We start from the raw sequence: 15,800 nt of genomic DNA, 5'->3' as shown, positions 1-15,800 counted from the left end.
TAACCCGGAGGTCGCGGGATCGAACCCCGGACGCGGCGGCCGCGTTTTCGGCTGGAGGCGAAAATGCTTGAGGCCCGTGTACTTAGATTTAAGTAGCACGTTAAAGAAACCCAGACGGTCGAAATTTCCGGAGCCCTCCACTACGGAGTCCTCATAATCATATCGCTGGTTTTGGGACTTTAAACCCCGACAATTTAATAATAACCGCTAATGGTCCATAGCTCTAATCATCTGGCACCAAGTCGGGGCATGCGCATCCATTTTTGTTCAGTAGCTACCACGAGATCGTTACTGTATCCAAATGGCATTTGAACCCGATGTCTGATTTCACTGTTTGCTATTTTTTCGTTCCAGATTGCCCGATCTTAAGCACGTCATCTGCATTAGCGACGAAAGGAAAGCGTAAGATATTTAGACTTTCATTCTTGCCATACACAAACATGATTTAGATAGAGTGTAAAGGCAGACGGTACGAAGCATTTGCTCGTTTCTTGTACAGTAAAAATAACCGTCTCTGCTTGCTCGACAGACGTCGTAAGAACTCATATGTTATCTGCAGGGGTACAGTGACGTACGCTGACCTCATGGAGTCCGTAACCAATCAACACCTCAAGGACATGCACGCAGTCGCATCTGGACTGCAGTTCGACGATCCCATTAACCTTCAATTCACATCTGTAAGAGGCCTTTCTCATTCTTTTTGGCCCGACAGTGCCGAGCAAAGTGGTTTTTATCAAGATCATTGCAAATCGAGGCCGTTTGTAACGCAGGGCACGACGGGTAAGCCTAAGGCGGCGCAGTTGTCTCACTTCAATGTCGTTAACAACGGCTACTTGACGGGCGAGGTATTGGAGTTGGACAATCAGGTATGCTTCCATGTCTTTGATCCTTCAGTTAGCACAGGGACCAGCGTTTTATTATGCCGACAACGTCAAAGGGGTACCGACACGACAATTTTCAGTTGTTGTTTTCCTGCGTTGAGTGAAAGGTCAAACCCTCGAGAGCCCAGGAGATGTACTCGTAAGCCCGAGTGTGCATTGGAAGAATAATTACAACATGTTTTTAAAAGCTTGAAGTTAAAGGTGGTGGTACGCTGTGCCAATTGGTGCAACATATTGTAAATTGTATATTGTAAATTGTAATTGCGAATTGTACAGCAGGAACACAAGGAAAGACGTTGACGTTCACTTACAGCTGATGTTTATTGGAAACTTTTCCCACGAGAGCGTGAAATCGCGCATATTAAGCCGCCTTATCACAGTAATGACATGGACAACAAGAAGGTTACTTATTCGAACTGATTATTTCTCTCCGCTTTAACAATTTAGAACGCCTAGTTCTTTATCTGACAACGCTCCAGAGGGAACACTGATGCACGTGGTTGAGTGTACTCTAATCTGTCCAGCTTCCATGATCTCCCTTGGCAGTCTGTGTTTAGACTTGCAAAGTACATCAGTGCTAGTAAGCTGTGGATAGCAGCCGCATTCATTTCAGTGCAATGACAGGTGCGTGCCACCTACAAGAACCTTCAATCACGATGCATGTTCTCGAGTCTGTCATTTAGACTTCGACCTTTAGTATACTGTGATCAAGCGGCTGCATATGAGCGATTCCGTGCTCTCGTTAGAAAAATTTCCAATATACATTACTTCTAAGTGAGCGTCTCTCCTGTCAACTTCTTTCCTTCTGTTCCTGCTGTTTGTCCGCTCATACAATTTACAATACTGTAAAAGCTAGTTTTGGTTACTGCTGTACCTTGACGTCACGACACGGTATGAGCGTCTCGTCACGCGCTCGCACAAGATCTCGTGACGTTTCTGCGGCGGTTCCGCTCCGTGGCTCCGTTGGTGACGCACAAGCCGCCATTTTGCATGTTTGGGTACCTGACGTCATCGAAACTAGTGATACTGGTGCGTGAGGTCACCAGAATCGATAATGTAGCCTGACGTCACGTTAGTGTAGATGTCAGTAGGTGCGCCATGCGAGAATTGCCTTTAATGTCAAAATAAAATATCTTATCAGCATATACTGAGCTTCACACTTGCTCAGAGCCATCTCTGCATGCAGGAAATTTGTTTGGCGTTGTAAGGTCAGCTTACAAAATTGGCATCAGTACCCCTTAAATCTTTATGTTCCTGCCGCTGCCGTTTTACCCGAATAACACAACAACGTTGCATATTTCGATTCACATCGATCAGTAAAACGCGCACGCATTCACACTGTGTCAAACAACTTGTGTGAATCCCAGCGATGTAAAGAATCGCCGACGATTGCAATGCTCTGTAATGCGAAATTTGAGCGCATTCATTTGTCTGCTTTGATGTTGCAATATATGAGGCAGAAAATTTTCGAGATATGGTCATGTATGTCTTTGCGTATGTATGTCTTGACATTATATTCAACTGCATGTCCTATCATCAATGATTCAACTCTATATTCCTGTTCATTTGATTTGCTCAGAATCAGCAGATCCCACTTGACAAAGTTCTCTCAACATTTGTTTCATTTCAACATCAGATTATCTGCTTGAACGTGCCCCTCATTCACTGTTTCGGATGCGTCGGTGGAACTATGGCGGCGACGCATTTTGGGGCCACCATCGCGCTTCCAGCTCCAGGATTCAAGGCGGAAGCAGCACTGAATTGCATCCAAAATGAGAAGTACTATTCATTCTTACATACCTCGGTGTCCGCGAGTAAATGATTGCAAAAACACGCGCGACAAGAGTCGTGTTATACGTTGCTCGGTGAACCATGCGATATGTGGCCACCTTCATCGTCTCAAATTGTTCATAGCCAACAAGATATGCATTACGACACTGAGATGCGGCTTCTGTGTTGTTTTGCTTCTGATACAGGTGCACTCATATCTACGGAACACCCACCATGCATATAGACATTTTACACCATTTGCAAAATGGCCAGTATGACGTCTCGTCCGTGAAGAGAGGTAGGTGTGGCATTTCAACGTTTAATTGATCACAATCGACAGCTTACGGGGTTTGCGCGTTCGGGTGCTGCAATTGAGCCCGCTCCGGATGGACACTCACAACGACCCGAAAGTTCGCGGTTCCAGCTGAATATGTCGAGTAACGGACGCAAATCAGCCAATCATATTGCGCGCCTTTCTCGTTTCCATGCAGTCTGCGCATCTTCACAATATCTGGATGCGTGCATGCTTGTCGTAGGTTAAGTCTGCTGCCCAGATGGCAGATGATGTAACTATAGGCTTACAACGAATTCGCACTTAAAGGATGACTTCATTAGCTGCAGCATCGTGGCGATTGTTATAAACGGTGGTAATATATAGATTGATTATCCCACCAATGTAGCACAGCCCTGTTCTTCACTAATTGATTTTCTCTAAAGCTATCTCAATCTAAAGGTTTGGTAGTTCGTGTTTGTGTTGTGCATCATACCTTCAGCCAAGCCACCTTACCACAACCTTATTGCCTACATTTTAGTTATCGTGCATTTTTCGTAGGATCTGTTTAGCATAGAAAGTCCTGTAACGTGTTTCCGGGTTTGCACCACGACCTGCAAGGCGAACACGGTGACAGGCAGAATCGAAAGCTTTCTTTTTTTTTGCCGAGTATTGCAGCGCTCACAATTTCATCAGGGGCGGCGCACGATAGCAGCAGACGTTTAGCATGATGTGATATCTTATGCAAATACTGTCGTGCCCACTCCACGTGGTTATCTTACACGGCCTAGTTGTGGCCTCGTAGGCGCTACAATATTTTGCTACACGACTACTCAAGCTTATCGAGCTCGCCGTCGGTCGAGTCCCCACCTGTGACTCAAGGAATGGCTGCTGTCGGCTACGGTGCTTTAGTCAAGGCATGTAGCTCAACCAGGCCCATAGCCAGGGGGGGGGGGGGGCGACATTTTTAGGTACATGGTGTTTTACCGAAAATAAATAGTGAAAATAGACGTTTTTTCTCAAATAGTCAAGGCTTTCAGCAAGTGCCCCCCCCCCCCCCCCCCCTCCCGAAAAAAATTCCTGGCTACGGGCCTGAGCTCAACAGTGAGAAAAATAGCATTCTGTGTACGATCTGTATATATTCTTGTTAGTACACCTAGTCTATTGAAGTAAGGCTGCACTTATTTGCACATGTGAAGACCCAGTTTAGCGCAAAAAAAGTGACCAACGCAGTAGATCAGAGCACGTTGCAGGCGCCGCCGTTTTGGCGTTCTTCTGTGGGGTGTTTTTTTTTTTTTTTCTCGCCTAATTATGTCTTTAAGTAAGCGGCGAGTGTACGAGCGTTGACTGCATCCGGTAGGCAGCCGTTCAGTCCAGTGATGTTCCGTGCAGGGAATGCTGTTCCTGTTTTCGGGGAATTTTCGGCCGTTCTTTTAGACGAAAGGGAAAAAAGGAATCTTTGCGATAGTTCAGGGAATTCCAGGAATGGTGAATTCCCCAATTATGACAAAAACATAGCGGTCACTGTGCGCTTTTGGCTTCTGCAATTGCTTAATAACTAATAATGGGCTAGTAGTGGAGCCATGATATTGATGAAGCAGTTCACAAGGGATGCAATCACGCACAAATAAAAATGACGCAAACACAAGCGCTGGGTGTGTTTGCGTCATTTTATGTGTTCGTGCTTGTGTCTTTTGAGCGCTGGTTCATCAATTTCAGCATTTGTTTCTGATAATTATATGCAGTGATTTCTTGATCACTCCAGGTGTTAGACTCAAAGCCCACGTACCTGTAGTGTACGTACTTATATAGCACATGAGTTACGAAGGCCATGCTTTTGTGTTGTGCACACAAGCGCTAGTCATAATTTGAATAGCGGTGCCCCGCCACGGTGGTCTAGTGGTTATGGCGCTCGACTGCTGACCCAAAGGTCGCGGGATCGAATCCCGGCCGCGGCGGCTGCATTTTCGATGGAGGCGAAAATGTTCGAGGCCCGTGTACTTAGATTTAGGTGCACGTTAAAGAACCCCAGGTGGTCGAAATTTCTGGAGCCCTCCACTACGGCGTCTCTCATAATCATATCGTAGTTTTGGAACGTTAAACCCCAGATATTATTATTATTAATTTGAATAGCGGTAAACATGTCACCCACATACATTATATATGAGTGTGTGTGTGTGTGTGTGTGTGTGTGTGTGTGTTCACGCGCATTGCTACCATTGGGCGGGCAAATATGCTGGGATTCTTTTCAAAGTATGCAGGGAAAAATTCCCGAAATAGGAAATTTCCATGTCTCCAAATGGGAATTTTTCGGCGTAGTCCGGAACATACTGGTTCAGTCTGCTGTTCTTGATGGCGCCAGTGGAGCGCTTCTTGCCGTAAGTGCACAACACTGCACTCCCGTGCCGCCAGGGCTTAAAGTCTCCCTTCATTGGAGGGGGGGGGGGGGGGGGGCTCATAAAGCGGCAGTGTATATATATATATATATATATATATATATCAGAGAAAAGATCGAAACCGATGATGCTGTGGCCTCAACGGATCTGCAGCGAGCAGATCGTGGGCTGTTACAGAACGCGGTGCGAGCTGGCATACCGAAGATTAAACGCAGGATTTCTAGATACATCGGTCAAGACCCACTTTCGCGGTCGTATTATACAATTTTGGGCAAGAATGCGATCGTATTAAACGCATGAAAATGCATGAAAATGCATTATTTCCTAGGGGTGTTAGCCGGGCATAAAAACAAAAACGTATTAGGCTGAAAAACGTATTATGCAGAATTGTATCAACGAGATTTCACTGTATATATATATGCTATAGATTAATCGTTAAGGGAGGTGTTTGCGATGATCACAGTGCATTGAAGAACTGTCTCTAGAACTGAACAAATGCTTATGAATGCTATACAAATACATATAGTATTCGGGATGTATTTCGGGCATTTATTCAACGTGCCGATCCTATCAAGCAATAAATGAAGTTATTTCGGGAACGATTTTTTAAAAATAACTCTGGATTTAAAGGCTTAAAGTTATGTGAGCTCAAAGTAAGCAACATTAGTTGACTCACTGGATTCAGAACCTCAGGCACGACAATGCTATATTTTATTTTCACTACCACTTGCCTAATAAAGTAGGCAAAATACGTGCGTCTTTGCAATTACAGCAGACTTGTGATGCACTACTAAAAAGAATGAAAATTGAGTGGCAAACTAAAGAGACCAAGGTGAACTATTACTGATTCACGAGCAGGTAGCTTCACACTCAGGTGCCTTGTGAAACAGTATGCTGTGCCAGGACGCTCTGTCGAGCAGGGAGATGACCCGTGGTTTCAGGAGGCGTTGCCCGTGGTGTTCAGTGTCTCAGTGAATTGCATTCAGCAGTACGACGATACCTGTTTTCTTCTGTTTTGCTGACACCCCGTCAACCAAACATTCGCGATTAAATCATTATTCGGAAAATTGCAGAGTGTAATTTCCCCACACAAAGCACTACTGCTAAAAAATTCAACTCCAGCGCTTGTCAAATGGGTGCCGCAGTGCCACCGTCAGACTGCCGAGGGGGGACCGGGCCCCCCCGGGCACCCCCTGACTTTGAGCCCTGCGTGCCGCGCCGCGCCGCGCGAAGCGGCTGGATATGGCGGGCGTGGGTTGCGATGGATTGCAGCGCTCCGCCGGATCCACCGAGAGCCACAGTGACTGAACGACTACTTACCGGATGCAGTCGCCCTGCGTCACGAACGCTCTCGCCCTCACCGTCAACCCAATCGCCAGCAGCCACCCGGTCCGGCTATCGCGTTTCACTCGCCGAGCCCTGTACATTGAGTGCCTTTCTGAAAGCAGAGTACATTTACTGTACCGTCGGAACTGTCCATGTAGGGCACACACGCATACGTGAATCTGCATGCCTACTTTTAAGGAAGGAACATTTGATAAGCGGCACAAACTTACAAGCATGGGCTATAGGTTAGGCTACTGGAGATTGCCTGAGTCTATCCCTCTCAATGGCGGCTGAACAACACTGACGGCTGCCTGACTGTTACTAAAGGTTTTGTGGTTTCCCTGAGTATCGACAATGCTTCTACGATGCTTCGTTGTGGGCGAATGAAAGAGGGAATGGGTTAAGGGCTCGTTCCTTTGTTAGACACAACCTAGTTAAATCAACAGACCACGAAGCCGAGAGAAGCACACGGGACAATATTTGTTGTTGTTAAATGTTTAAGTATCATAGTTCATAGTTAATTGTTTCTTTTTTCCTTGAGTATGATGGCTTGTAGTATACTGAAAACTTTGATCTAGTAGTATTTTTTTCCATGTAAAGCCAAGGCATCGTAGACAAATATCTGTGTATGTACCCAATTGCCCACCCTCACGTACTGTACAGTATGGTTCACTGCTAATGGGAACACTCGAATGAACACCTTTAATTTTGTTGGCCCCCTAACGGCTAGTGCATGTGGAAAGATTGTTCGTGCACGTTAATAGTCTGTCACAAGAGTTCAGAACTGTCAACCACCAGTAGTGTTATGCAAATCTAAGCCACAATGATGCTGTAGGAGAGCGAAATCCGGACATACCCGGAACGAAAGTGTTCCCTTTAACAGCGGACCCGTCTGTACGTGCGAAAGCTTCCTAAGTGCACAAAACTTACGAGACCTTTGACGCTATTGCTTTCCCATTTCAAAGCAATCGAGGCTTTCAGCGCGAGTTCGAACAATTTGCGCCAGTCGTACTGAGCTAAAAGGACCGTATTTTTATCTTGTCGCAGCTGTCATGGCCGGATCACCATGCCCACCGGAGGTTATTAAGAGGGTGATGACCGAACTCAACGCTCAGCGATTCTTCGTAGGTAGAAGTTAATTGTTCGTTGGCTTGCCACATATATCAGTAGTCGTCAATTTTGGCGGAGTCACGCCGCATTGTTGCTTGCTTCACTCGTATGGTGGCGTGCAATTTTTCGCGTATACTGCGGACTGCACCAAACTTACACCGATATCTTTACGTGCATTCAAGGCTCAGGGGCACTATGAAATCTCGTTTAATATTTAGTGGCATGAACACCGAGTGGCACTCTTGTTTATATTCCAGGCACTTCCGGTCGAGTATTGACTTCCGGTTTCCAGAACATCCAGGAAAAGTACTCTAAAAATAAAACTGGCACGAAATTGATTGTTCTGGTTCGAGTTAAGAGTTGGGTACATATGAGATCGGTTCATAAGGTTACTTAAGATAAAGCCGATTAACTGTCAGGATAATTAATGAAAAATAATTGAATTAGTTCATTGAAAGAGCACACGGTTTTCTTGTAAACAGCTGGTATCGTTGCGACACCTGGCGGAGCAGATCTCAACTACGCGCTTCTTTCTACGAGGCCTCTGAGATCCGCTTCCTCACAGGAACTCCAACGTGCGAGTGCCACTACTACACTACGAAGTGAAGGATTAGGGCCGTCCCCCAATTTCTTTTTTCATGCTTCAATGCTTTTTTATACACATCGTAATTTAAAATAACTACTGCGATAAGTAGAACCTCCGCAAGCCTTTATCGAATTGCGAAGGTGGCAATTCGTTGTATGTACTGTCGCTCTGCATAGGCATCTCTAAGAGTTACTGTATATCCTACCTTTAGGTAATAGAGTTGTGCGTAGGTCTGGCTAGCAATCACAGATATGCGGCGAAGCCTCTCTCCGCTTTTGCAGGCGACATGCCTACCGTGTCGCCAATCGACATGTGTGGCATGTCGAAAACTGGTTATTAACTTCACTGTCGATGTCTGGTGTCAATCCAGTTCGCTGCAGCGGCGGCGTCGAGAAATAAAAAAAAAGAAAAATGTCCTGAGCGTCAGCTTTTCCGCAATGCATGGTTGCTAGCGGCATTTGGAAGACAGACGCGCAACTCTGCTACCTAGACGGTAGGATACAGTAACTCTAGTACCTCTGTTATTCCTTTTCTTCTTCCTTTTTCGAAGTGGTGAACAGTTCTGATAACTTTCGTATAGCTTAAAATAACTCATATCGTGACCCGTCTTTTCTCTGTTAAAGTACTTGGCAATATTTTTCAAAGTAAACCATATATCACGTGGTACTTTACTCCTAACGGGACTCCATAAAATCTTTTTCCAGTATAAAAGCTTCTGCATTTTCCTTTCCCCTAGTCTTCAAAAATGCTTGATGACTACTCCTGGCGGAAAGCGCATATAATGAATAATGTCCCGAGTGTTTAAATAACTTGGTACCATTCCACTTTATCCTTTTTCCCCCTCAGATTCTGTACGGCACCACTGAGACGAGCCCTGTGATTACGGCAACGACCCCAGATGATCCGCTGGATAAATGGATACATTCCGTTGGCAAGGCTGTGCAACATACTGAGGTGAGCCCGTCTTGTTGGGACCACCAAAATTTCTTTTGAGAGGAAGTGCATCGTCCCGTGAGTTAAAGTAGCGCACGATAACGTAGTCTGTCTTGCGGTTACTCATATGCTACGACGATAAGCACTTAAGCGTCTAGCGCGTGTTAGAAGATATCTAGCAGTGCTATCTTCCTTGTGACAGTACGTCCCCCTCAGGGCTTTATCTTCTTATTTTGTCCGATCCTTACTTGCTTTTCTCAAGGATGTCTTTACGAAACCTTAAGCGGTTCCTGTCGAAGCTGCAACGCGCTTATTTGCCTTTTAGTACACGCCCCTGGCTAGTTGAATTTGCGCGCAGAGTTATTCCAAACGCAAGTAATTTAAACGGAAGCTGAAATGACTGACTTTGCGCGGCAGGTTATGAAGGTAAGAGCAAAGGCCAGCGTTAGGCTTAAAAACTGTGAAACGTCTATCTTGGGGCATTTGTCACGGGTTGTTGCAAATCCCAAGTAACTCAAGCCTGCAGAACATCACCTTTTCGCGTCCGTGTCAGCTATGTCATGCGCATACTGTTTATTGTGCTGGAGGAATTGGCCTTCGTCGTTGATGTCAACATCTCTGTTCTGTTCTGTGCTCCTTTGCTTGCTGTGGAGAGGCTGAAGTTAACAGCTCATTTTCCTCTTTCCTTAACCAAATAATACATATTAAAGTTAGGCCTGCTCAAACCAACAAAAACGAGCGTGCTTATCGCCACACTTGTAGTACGTTACTACGGGAAGAGCTAGCGTAAGAGGTGCACCAGATGTTTGCCCTATTTATATGCGCCGAAGTGAACTGCATTCTTCATAGCACGGTCACGCATTGATGGTCACATAATTACTAAAACATGTACGTAGCAGATTCGTTGGTCTTATGCTGCAGAATAACACATCTCGGGCTAGTGGGTTGTTCATCATCACAAGGCAAATACACCGCAAATTTCATGAAGGCAAACACAAGGAACGCGAGGCGCAGCGCCTGTGCCTCGTGTTCCTTCTGTCAGTCTTCGTGATGTGCGCGCTGTATTTGTCTTGCACTGCAGGATTAGGATGTATATGAGGCGGTGAATCCGCATGGGCAGTCGATGCGAATGACTTGTCTTTTTTGCTTCGTCCTATTCGAAGGTGAAAATTGTCGACAAAGAAAATAAGATCGTGCCTACAGGCCAGAGAGGTGAGCTTTGCGCTCGAGGCTACTTGGTCTTCATGGGTTACTTCGACGACGAAGAAAACACTCGCAAAGCTGTCCGCAACGGCTGGTACCACACTGGGTGAGCAAACATCTATAGCTGAAGCGATGACTGTTGGGCCAGTTGGTAGCATCAATGTGAAATCGTTGAGCCGAAACAAAACACAGTACAGGAATGGGAGCGTCTATCCTGGAGCGTTCTAGGAGCGTACCTGGAGCGTATCCTGGACCGTACATGAGCGTCTATACTATCCACAGCGTTTCTTCCTGTACTGTGCCTTGTTTTGTTCAACGATTTCACAAGCATCAAGCTCTTTGCTTACGGAGTGGGTGCACGTCGCTTGCTCGATGTTCACACTTCAGTACATACAGCCCAATACGTTTGTTTGCGTGAAGAGAAATATTTTCTTCGGACTCAGTTGCAAAGCGCGAAGGAATAAAGGATTTTCTATACTAAATTGTACATAATATGCGATAACCTGCACATTGAGCGTGCCTGTTTCCTAACGCAAAACAGTGATATGGCGTACTGTTGGGCTGCACGTTTCAGTGAAACTCGTAGAAATTTATTTTTAGTACTAACTTTCCGCACTACTTAGTAAAGCTGCAAAATTGTTGTATCCGGTCCGTCAAGTTTCAGCTGGTGACGTTAGTAAGCAGTTGCAAAAAGACAACATACCCGCCGTGGTTCTGGCCGTTGGCTTTGAACTGTTAACCTCGAGGGTACGGGTTAGATTTCCGGCTTCGACGGCCGCACTTGGATGTAAGCGAAATGCAAAAATGCCAGTTTTCTAGATCATACGAGCTAGTTGAAGAATCCCAGGTGGCCAAAATTAATTAGGTGTCTCCACACTACTACGTGGTAGACAATCATACCGCAGTTTTGGCACGTAAAACCCCCAAAATTATTTTAATTTATTTTTCAAAAGGCAACGCAGCGCGTTCAGTAAAGAAAGTGAGTGCGTTCGTGTTCTGCGAAATAACACTCATGACTCGACGCATTGGCCAATTCGCAACATCACGAATGTTATAAGTATTTACTACAACCTGTGTAAACAAAAGTCACTGGTTGATTTGAACTAATGGGTCAGTTCATGGAGCATTTTTTTTTACTTCAAATATTTGTAACCAGATCTCTACACTTTAGCGCTGCAGCATTAGCACAATATTGATAACGCAGACAACAGATCTCATAGAATGATGCGGCGACGCACTTAATCAAAGCATGCTTACGTTAAAGATTAATCAGCAGTTGTGCCCTTTTTATCTGCCTGTGAATACATATCACCTGTGATATAAACATTGTCAAATGTGATCATTCACAGTGTTTATCACTGCGTTCAATGAAATGGACCACGCTAACAGAAACGCACGCCATATTGGCAGATTCAGTAAAGTTTATAGGGTAACACCTATCATTTCCATATGAGAGAGAGAGAGAGAGAAAAACTTTTATTTGTGAAGGCCTCAAGGATTATCCTCGTATGCTCGTTATGTTTTCTTACCAAGCTCAATAACGTTTCTAAGACATCCTAGACAGCGATAAAAGGTTGTTATAGCAACTGCAGATATTGTTTACAAGCATAGCATCACGAGAGCTTGGCTACGGTATAGCGTAGTTATTGCTTACAATCCTGATGTCATGCAAACACGGTCGAAATTTTAACGAACTGCAATTCTATGTTCACCAGGGATGAAGCCGTGATGGCTGAAGATGGTAGAATATCCATAATGGGTCGCATAAAGGATATGATAATCCGCGGAGGCGAGAACCTCTACCCTCAGGAGATTGAAGACTTCCTCTACACGCATCCAGCGATCCAAGAAGTACAAGTAAGCTTCAAGAGCCACTTTTGCGATAACATGTGACCGTCTGACGTGCCTTTGTACTTAAATCAGCTTTTTTGGTTTGTATGCCAAGCAACTTAGCAGAAAGTTGGTTTAGTATTTCATCACTGGGTGGTCTGTCTGTCTCCATCCTAAATCCATGAGCTGTTTGTTTTATTTCATATTATGTAACAAGACTATGCTAATTCCTGTTGTGTTATTTTGTATATCAGAAAGTAGAGTTGTCATATGTAATTATATTGTGATGTTCAGTGGCCGGCATGCCAAACTGTAATTAGGGGCAGATGCCTCTTGTCAGCATGTATAGCATTTAGCCTCTGCTCCCGCTCCGGCCTGTAAGAATTCAGGACAAGTAAACTTCAATTCAATTCAATTCAAATGTATACGTGTGCGCGTCTTGAGCTCTTATGATTAGTGCTAATTAAATGCCTCGTTTCGTCGTAGATGGAACTTCTCAAAGCAGCTATGCAAGCTAATTTTAAATCTGTCGCAATTGAGCTTTTCTTTGGAGAAGTTGAATGCCTATCTTTACGTGTGTGTGTGTGTGTGTGTGTGTGTGTGTGTGTGTGTGTGTGTGTGTGTGTGTGTGTGTGTGTGTGTGTGTGTGTGTGTGTGTGTGTGTGTGTGTGTGTGTGTGTGTGTGTGTGTGTGTGTGTGTTTGTAGTGACAAAAATATTTTCTGTCTTAAGAATGTTTCGCTTCATTAGTCATGTGCTCGAGCTGTTGCAATGCACGCTTGAGCAGGTGTACTTAACGTGTTACTGCTTTTCACATGCAATCTATGTCCCATCTATGAACCGAAGACGAACAAGAAACACGAACTGCATACTTATTTGTTACCCGAGAAATAATAAAAAGAGTACGTATGGCTCATGGTTCTTAAAAGAAGCTATTCTAAGCCGTGAAGGTGTCTTTCTCACTGATTAGCCGTATTTCATGGAGGAATATATTTTTTTTAAATCTCGTGCGAAGCGATAATGCTTCGGGAAACAAAACTCTGTTAAACATTACTCGCAGGTCGTTGGAGTTCCTGACAAAAGAATGGGCGAGGAAGCCTGCGCTTGGATCATATTGAAGCCAGGGTGCAGCGCGACCGAAGAAGACATAAAAAGTTTCTGCAAAGGAAAAGTAAGTTGTGAGCCGGTTTTGTGCAGAGTTTTACTCTTCCTTTCTGTTCGCATGAGACTTGTGCTGTTATTTCACTTCAAATGATTAATGCGCAAGAGTGTATTCGCAGTTCTGTTATCGAGATTTTGCGAGACTTGCGCGAGGCTGGGCTAAAAACCAACGTGACCTTAGGTTAGGTTAGATGAGGTTAGGTTAGGAAGACGGCCGGCGCGTTTCAACCCCGCTTGAGCCGCGATCGTCGGCAGCGCTCGCACGCTTCCACTCGCAGATAGAACGTACAACGCGCGGGGACGATGTTGTCGATTTGAACTTTATACGGAACACCACGGCCACGCCGACGCCGACGGCAAGAAACGCGCCGGAAGTCCCTATATAATTGCTATCACAATGAAATATGCGTACGATGGCAAAGACTCGCGCGTTTGCAAACGCTATCTTGATCTTGGTCACACACAGTTTTTTCCCTCAGCTGGTATGTGTGTCACCCTCCTACAAATCAAAGGCAAAAGATAAGGCAAGTCTCATTTCACTGGTCTTTTCTGTTCTCTTTTCAGTTGAGTCATTTCAAGATTCCAAGGTACATCTTTTTCGTCGACACATTCCCGAAGACGCTGTCCGGAAAAGTGCAAAAGTTCGCCATACGAGAGAAAACCTGCCAGATGCTCAACTTATGATCCACATCGCCTAGGTCTCATAGCATTTTTTTTATATTGTACAGTTTTTTATTAGGATTTCACCCGTGTATTTTTCTACACGACGATTTTTAAAGCGATTTTGGTTTTAATTACGCGTGTCTACAATAAAAATTGCAAAATGTAAATGCTAAGTACTGCCAAATTAGTGTGGTTTTATATTTGTCTGAGTGCAGCGCGTGAGGTGGACGTACTGTCTAGACATATCAAGCTCACTGAAGCACCGCGAAACCCTCTGTGGTGTTTAGCGGCTGTGGTTTTGCGCCTACTAAGCACAAGGGCGCGGGTTCGATTACCGGCCACGGCAACCACATATGGAGGAGAGCGAAATACAAAACTCTCGTGTGTTTAGATCTTTGTACGTGTTAAGGTAGTTGAGATGGTTAATCTAGTAGTTCCCAAGCAGTTCTGATGAAGAAAAAAATTGAAAATAAATGCTCAGCTTGTCTTTTGGCCATTCAGAGTACATTTGTAGAAAGAAAAGTGAAATGCCATTTCACTTTTCTAATAATAATATGCGATATTATTATTATTATTATTCTTGGATTTCGATACAGAAACACACAAGGACATGTCCTTAGAATCTGCTCATGCTTTATACGCCATATGTTGTATATGTGCATAGTGCTTCTGATTATTTTTTATTCTTATTTTATTCGTCCTAATTTTCTTGTCTTTGTGTATTTCTTCAATACTACTATCATGATGATGGGATATCCAGCTCTAACGTAGCCTACCTTCCCACATTTTTTTCATATATAAGTAAAAAAAAGAAAACAAAGGAAATAGGGGAGAGAGAGAGAGAGAAATAGATGAAAAGGAAGAGGCAGGGAGGTTAACCTGGTGCGAGTGACCGGTTTGCTACCCTGCACAGGGGTGGTGAAATAGGGGTAAGAAAGGGGACAGAGAGAGAGTCAGATAAAATTAAAACAAAAAAACAAAAAAATGTGCATATGCACACACATGCAGGACGACCTATCAGAGCCGTTCTGAGAGACCGGTTGAACGCAGAAAGCGCATTAGCGCCTGCACAGCCTTCTTCTGTGACGTTAAGGCCTGTCGGTGGCGCAGGATTCTTTCTTCCGAAAGAGTTTGGCCGACACCGCAGCTTGTGGCCACTGCGGAAGTGATGAAACGATTCAGCATATTCTGTGCGACTGTCCACAGAACTGTTCGCAGAGACAGTCGCTTTGCAACGCGCTTGAAAAACTTAAAATAGGGACGAAGCAGGCTGACAACTGCCACCTAAAGAGGCACATATTGTAGATGCCGGATTTTTAGGCATTAAGAAGGCGCGTTTTAGGCGCCAAAAAAATAGGCAGGCAAAACTTTTTAGGCCTCCAACGTCGTAAATACAGGCATAATAAATTTTTACATAAATGCAAATAACTTCAAAACAGACATGCGCGACCTGTATCTACAACAGGAAAGCAAAAAATGTTGTTTATGATTGCACAAAGATGCCAACAGTTGAACATAGCCGTGCAATTGACCTTATTTCCACACGGTTCGCAATACACGGGCTTTCCTTTCATTCTGTAGCATGGCGAGTCAAGTGTCCACTGTCGAATCAACGCACTCCTGTGTATCTTTCCTTTCGGCATCACTGGGCCGGGCAGAGTAGGAGCAGGA

At 44.6% G+C, this 15,800-nt stretch overlaps 1 protein-coding gene across 1 annotated transcript in view; it reads left to right on the top strand.

Annotated features, from left to right (window-relative positions):
- The window catches only part of LOC119396458 (medium-chain acyl-CoA ligase ACSF2, mitochondrial), a 28,948-nt gene extending 14,723 nt beyond the window's left edge, over window positions 1-14,225 (top strand). Inside the window, exons 6-16 of the mRNA XM_037663673.2 lie at window positions 355-402; window positions 560-677; window positions 771-866; window positions 2,518-2,660; window positions 2,858-2,949; window positions 7,692-7,768; window positions 9,187-9,294; window positions 10,437-10,582; window positions 12,192-12,333; window positions 13,366-13,476; window positions 14,031-14,225. Coding sequence (XP_037519601.1) covers window positions 355-402; window positions 560-677; window positions 771-866; window positions 2,518-2,660; window positions 2,858-2,949; window positions 7,692-7,768; window positions 9,187-9,294; window positions 10,437-10,582; window positions 12,192-12,333; window positions 13,366-13,476; window positions 14,031-14,150 — 1,201 coding nt within the window. The 3' untranslated portion in view covers window positions 14,151-14,225. The remainder of the gene's footprint in view (window positions 1-354; window positions 403-559; window positions 678-770; window positions 867-2,517; window positions 2,661-2,857; window positions 2,950-7,691; window positions 7,769-9,186; window positions 9,295-10,436; window positions 10,583-12,191; window positions 12,334-13,365; window positions 13,477-14,030) is intronic.
- Window positions 14,226-15,800: the final 1,575 nt, after the last annotated feature.

Source organism: Rhipicephalus sanguineus, chromosome 6, assembly GCF_013339695.2.
Source record: "Rhipicephalus sanguineus isolate Rsan-2018 chromosome 6, BIME_Rsan_1.4, whole genome shotgun sequence".
In the NCBI taxonomy this organism is placed as follows: Eukaryota; Metazoa; Arthropoda; class Arachnida; order Ixodida; family Ixodidae; genus Rhipicephalus; species Rhipicephalus sanguineus.
This window is presented reverse-complemented; position numbering and strand designations above follow the sequence as displayed.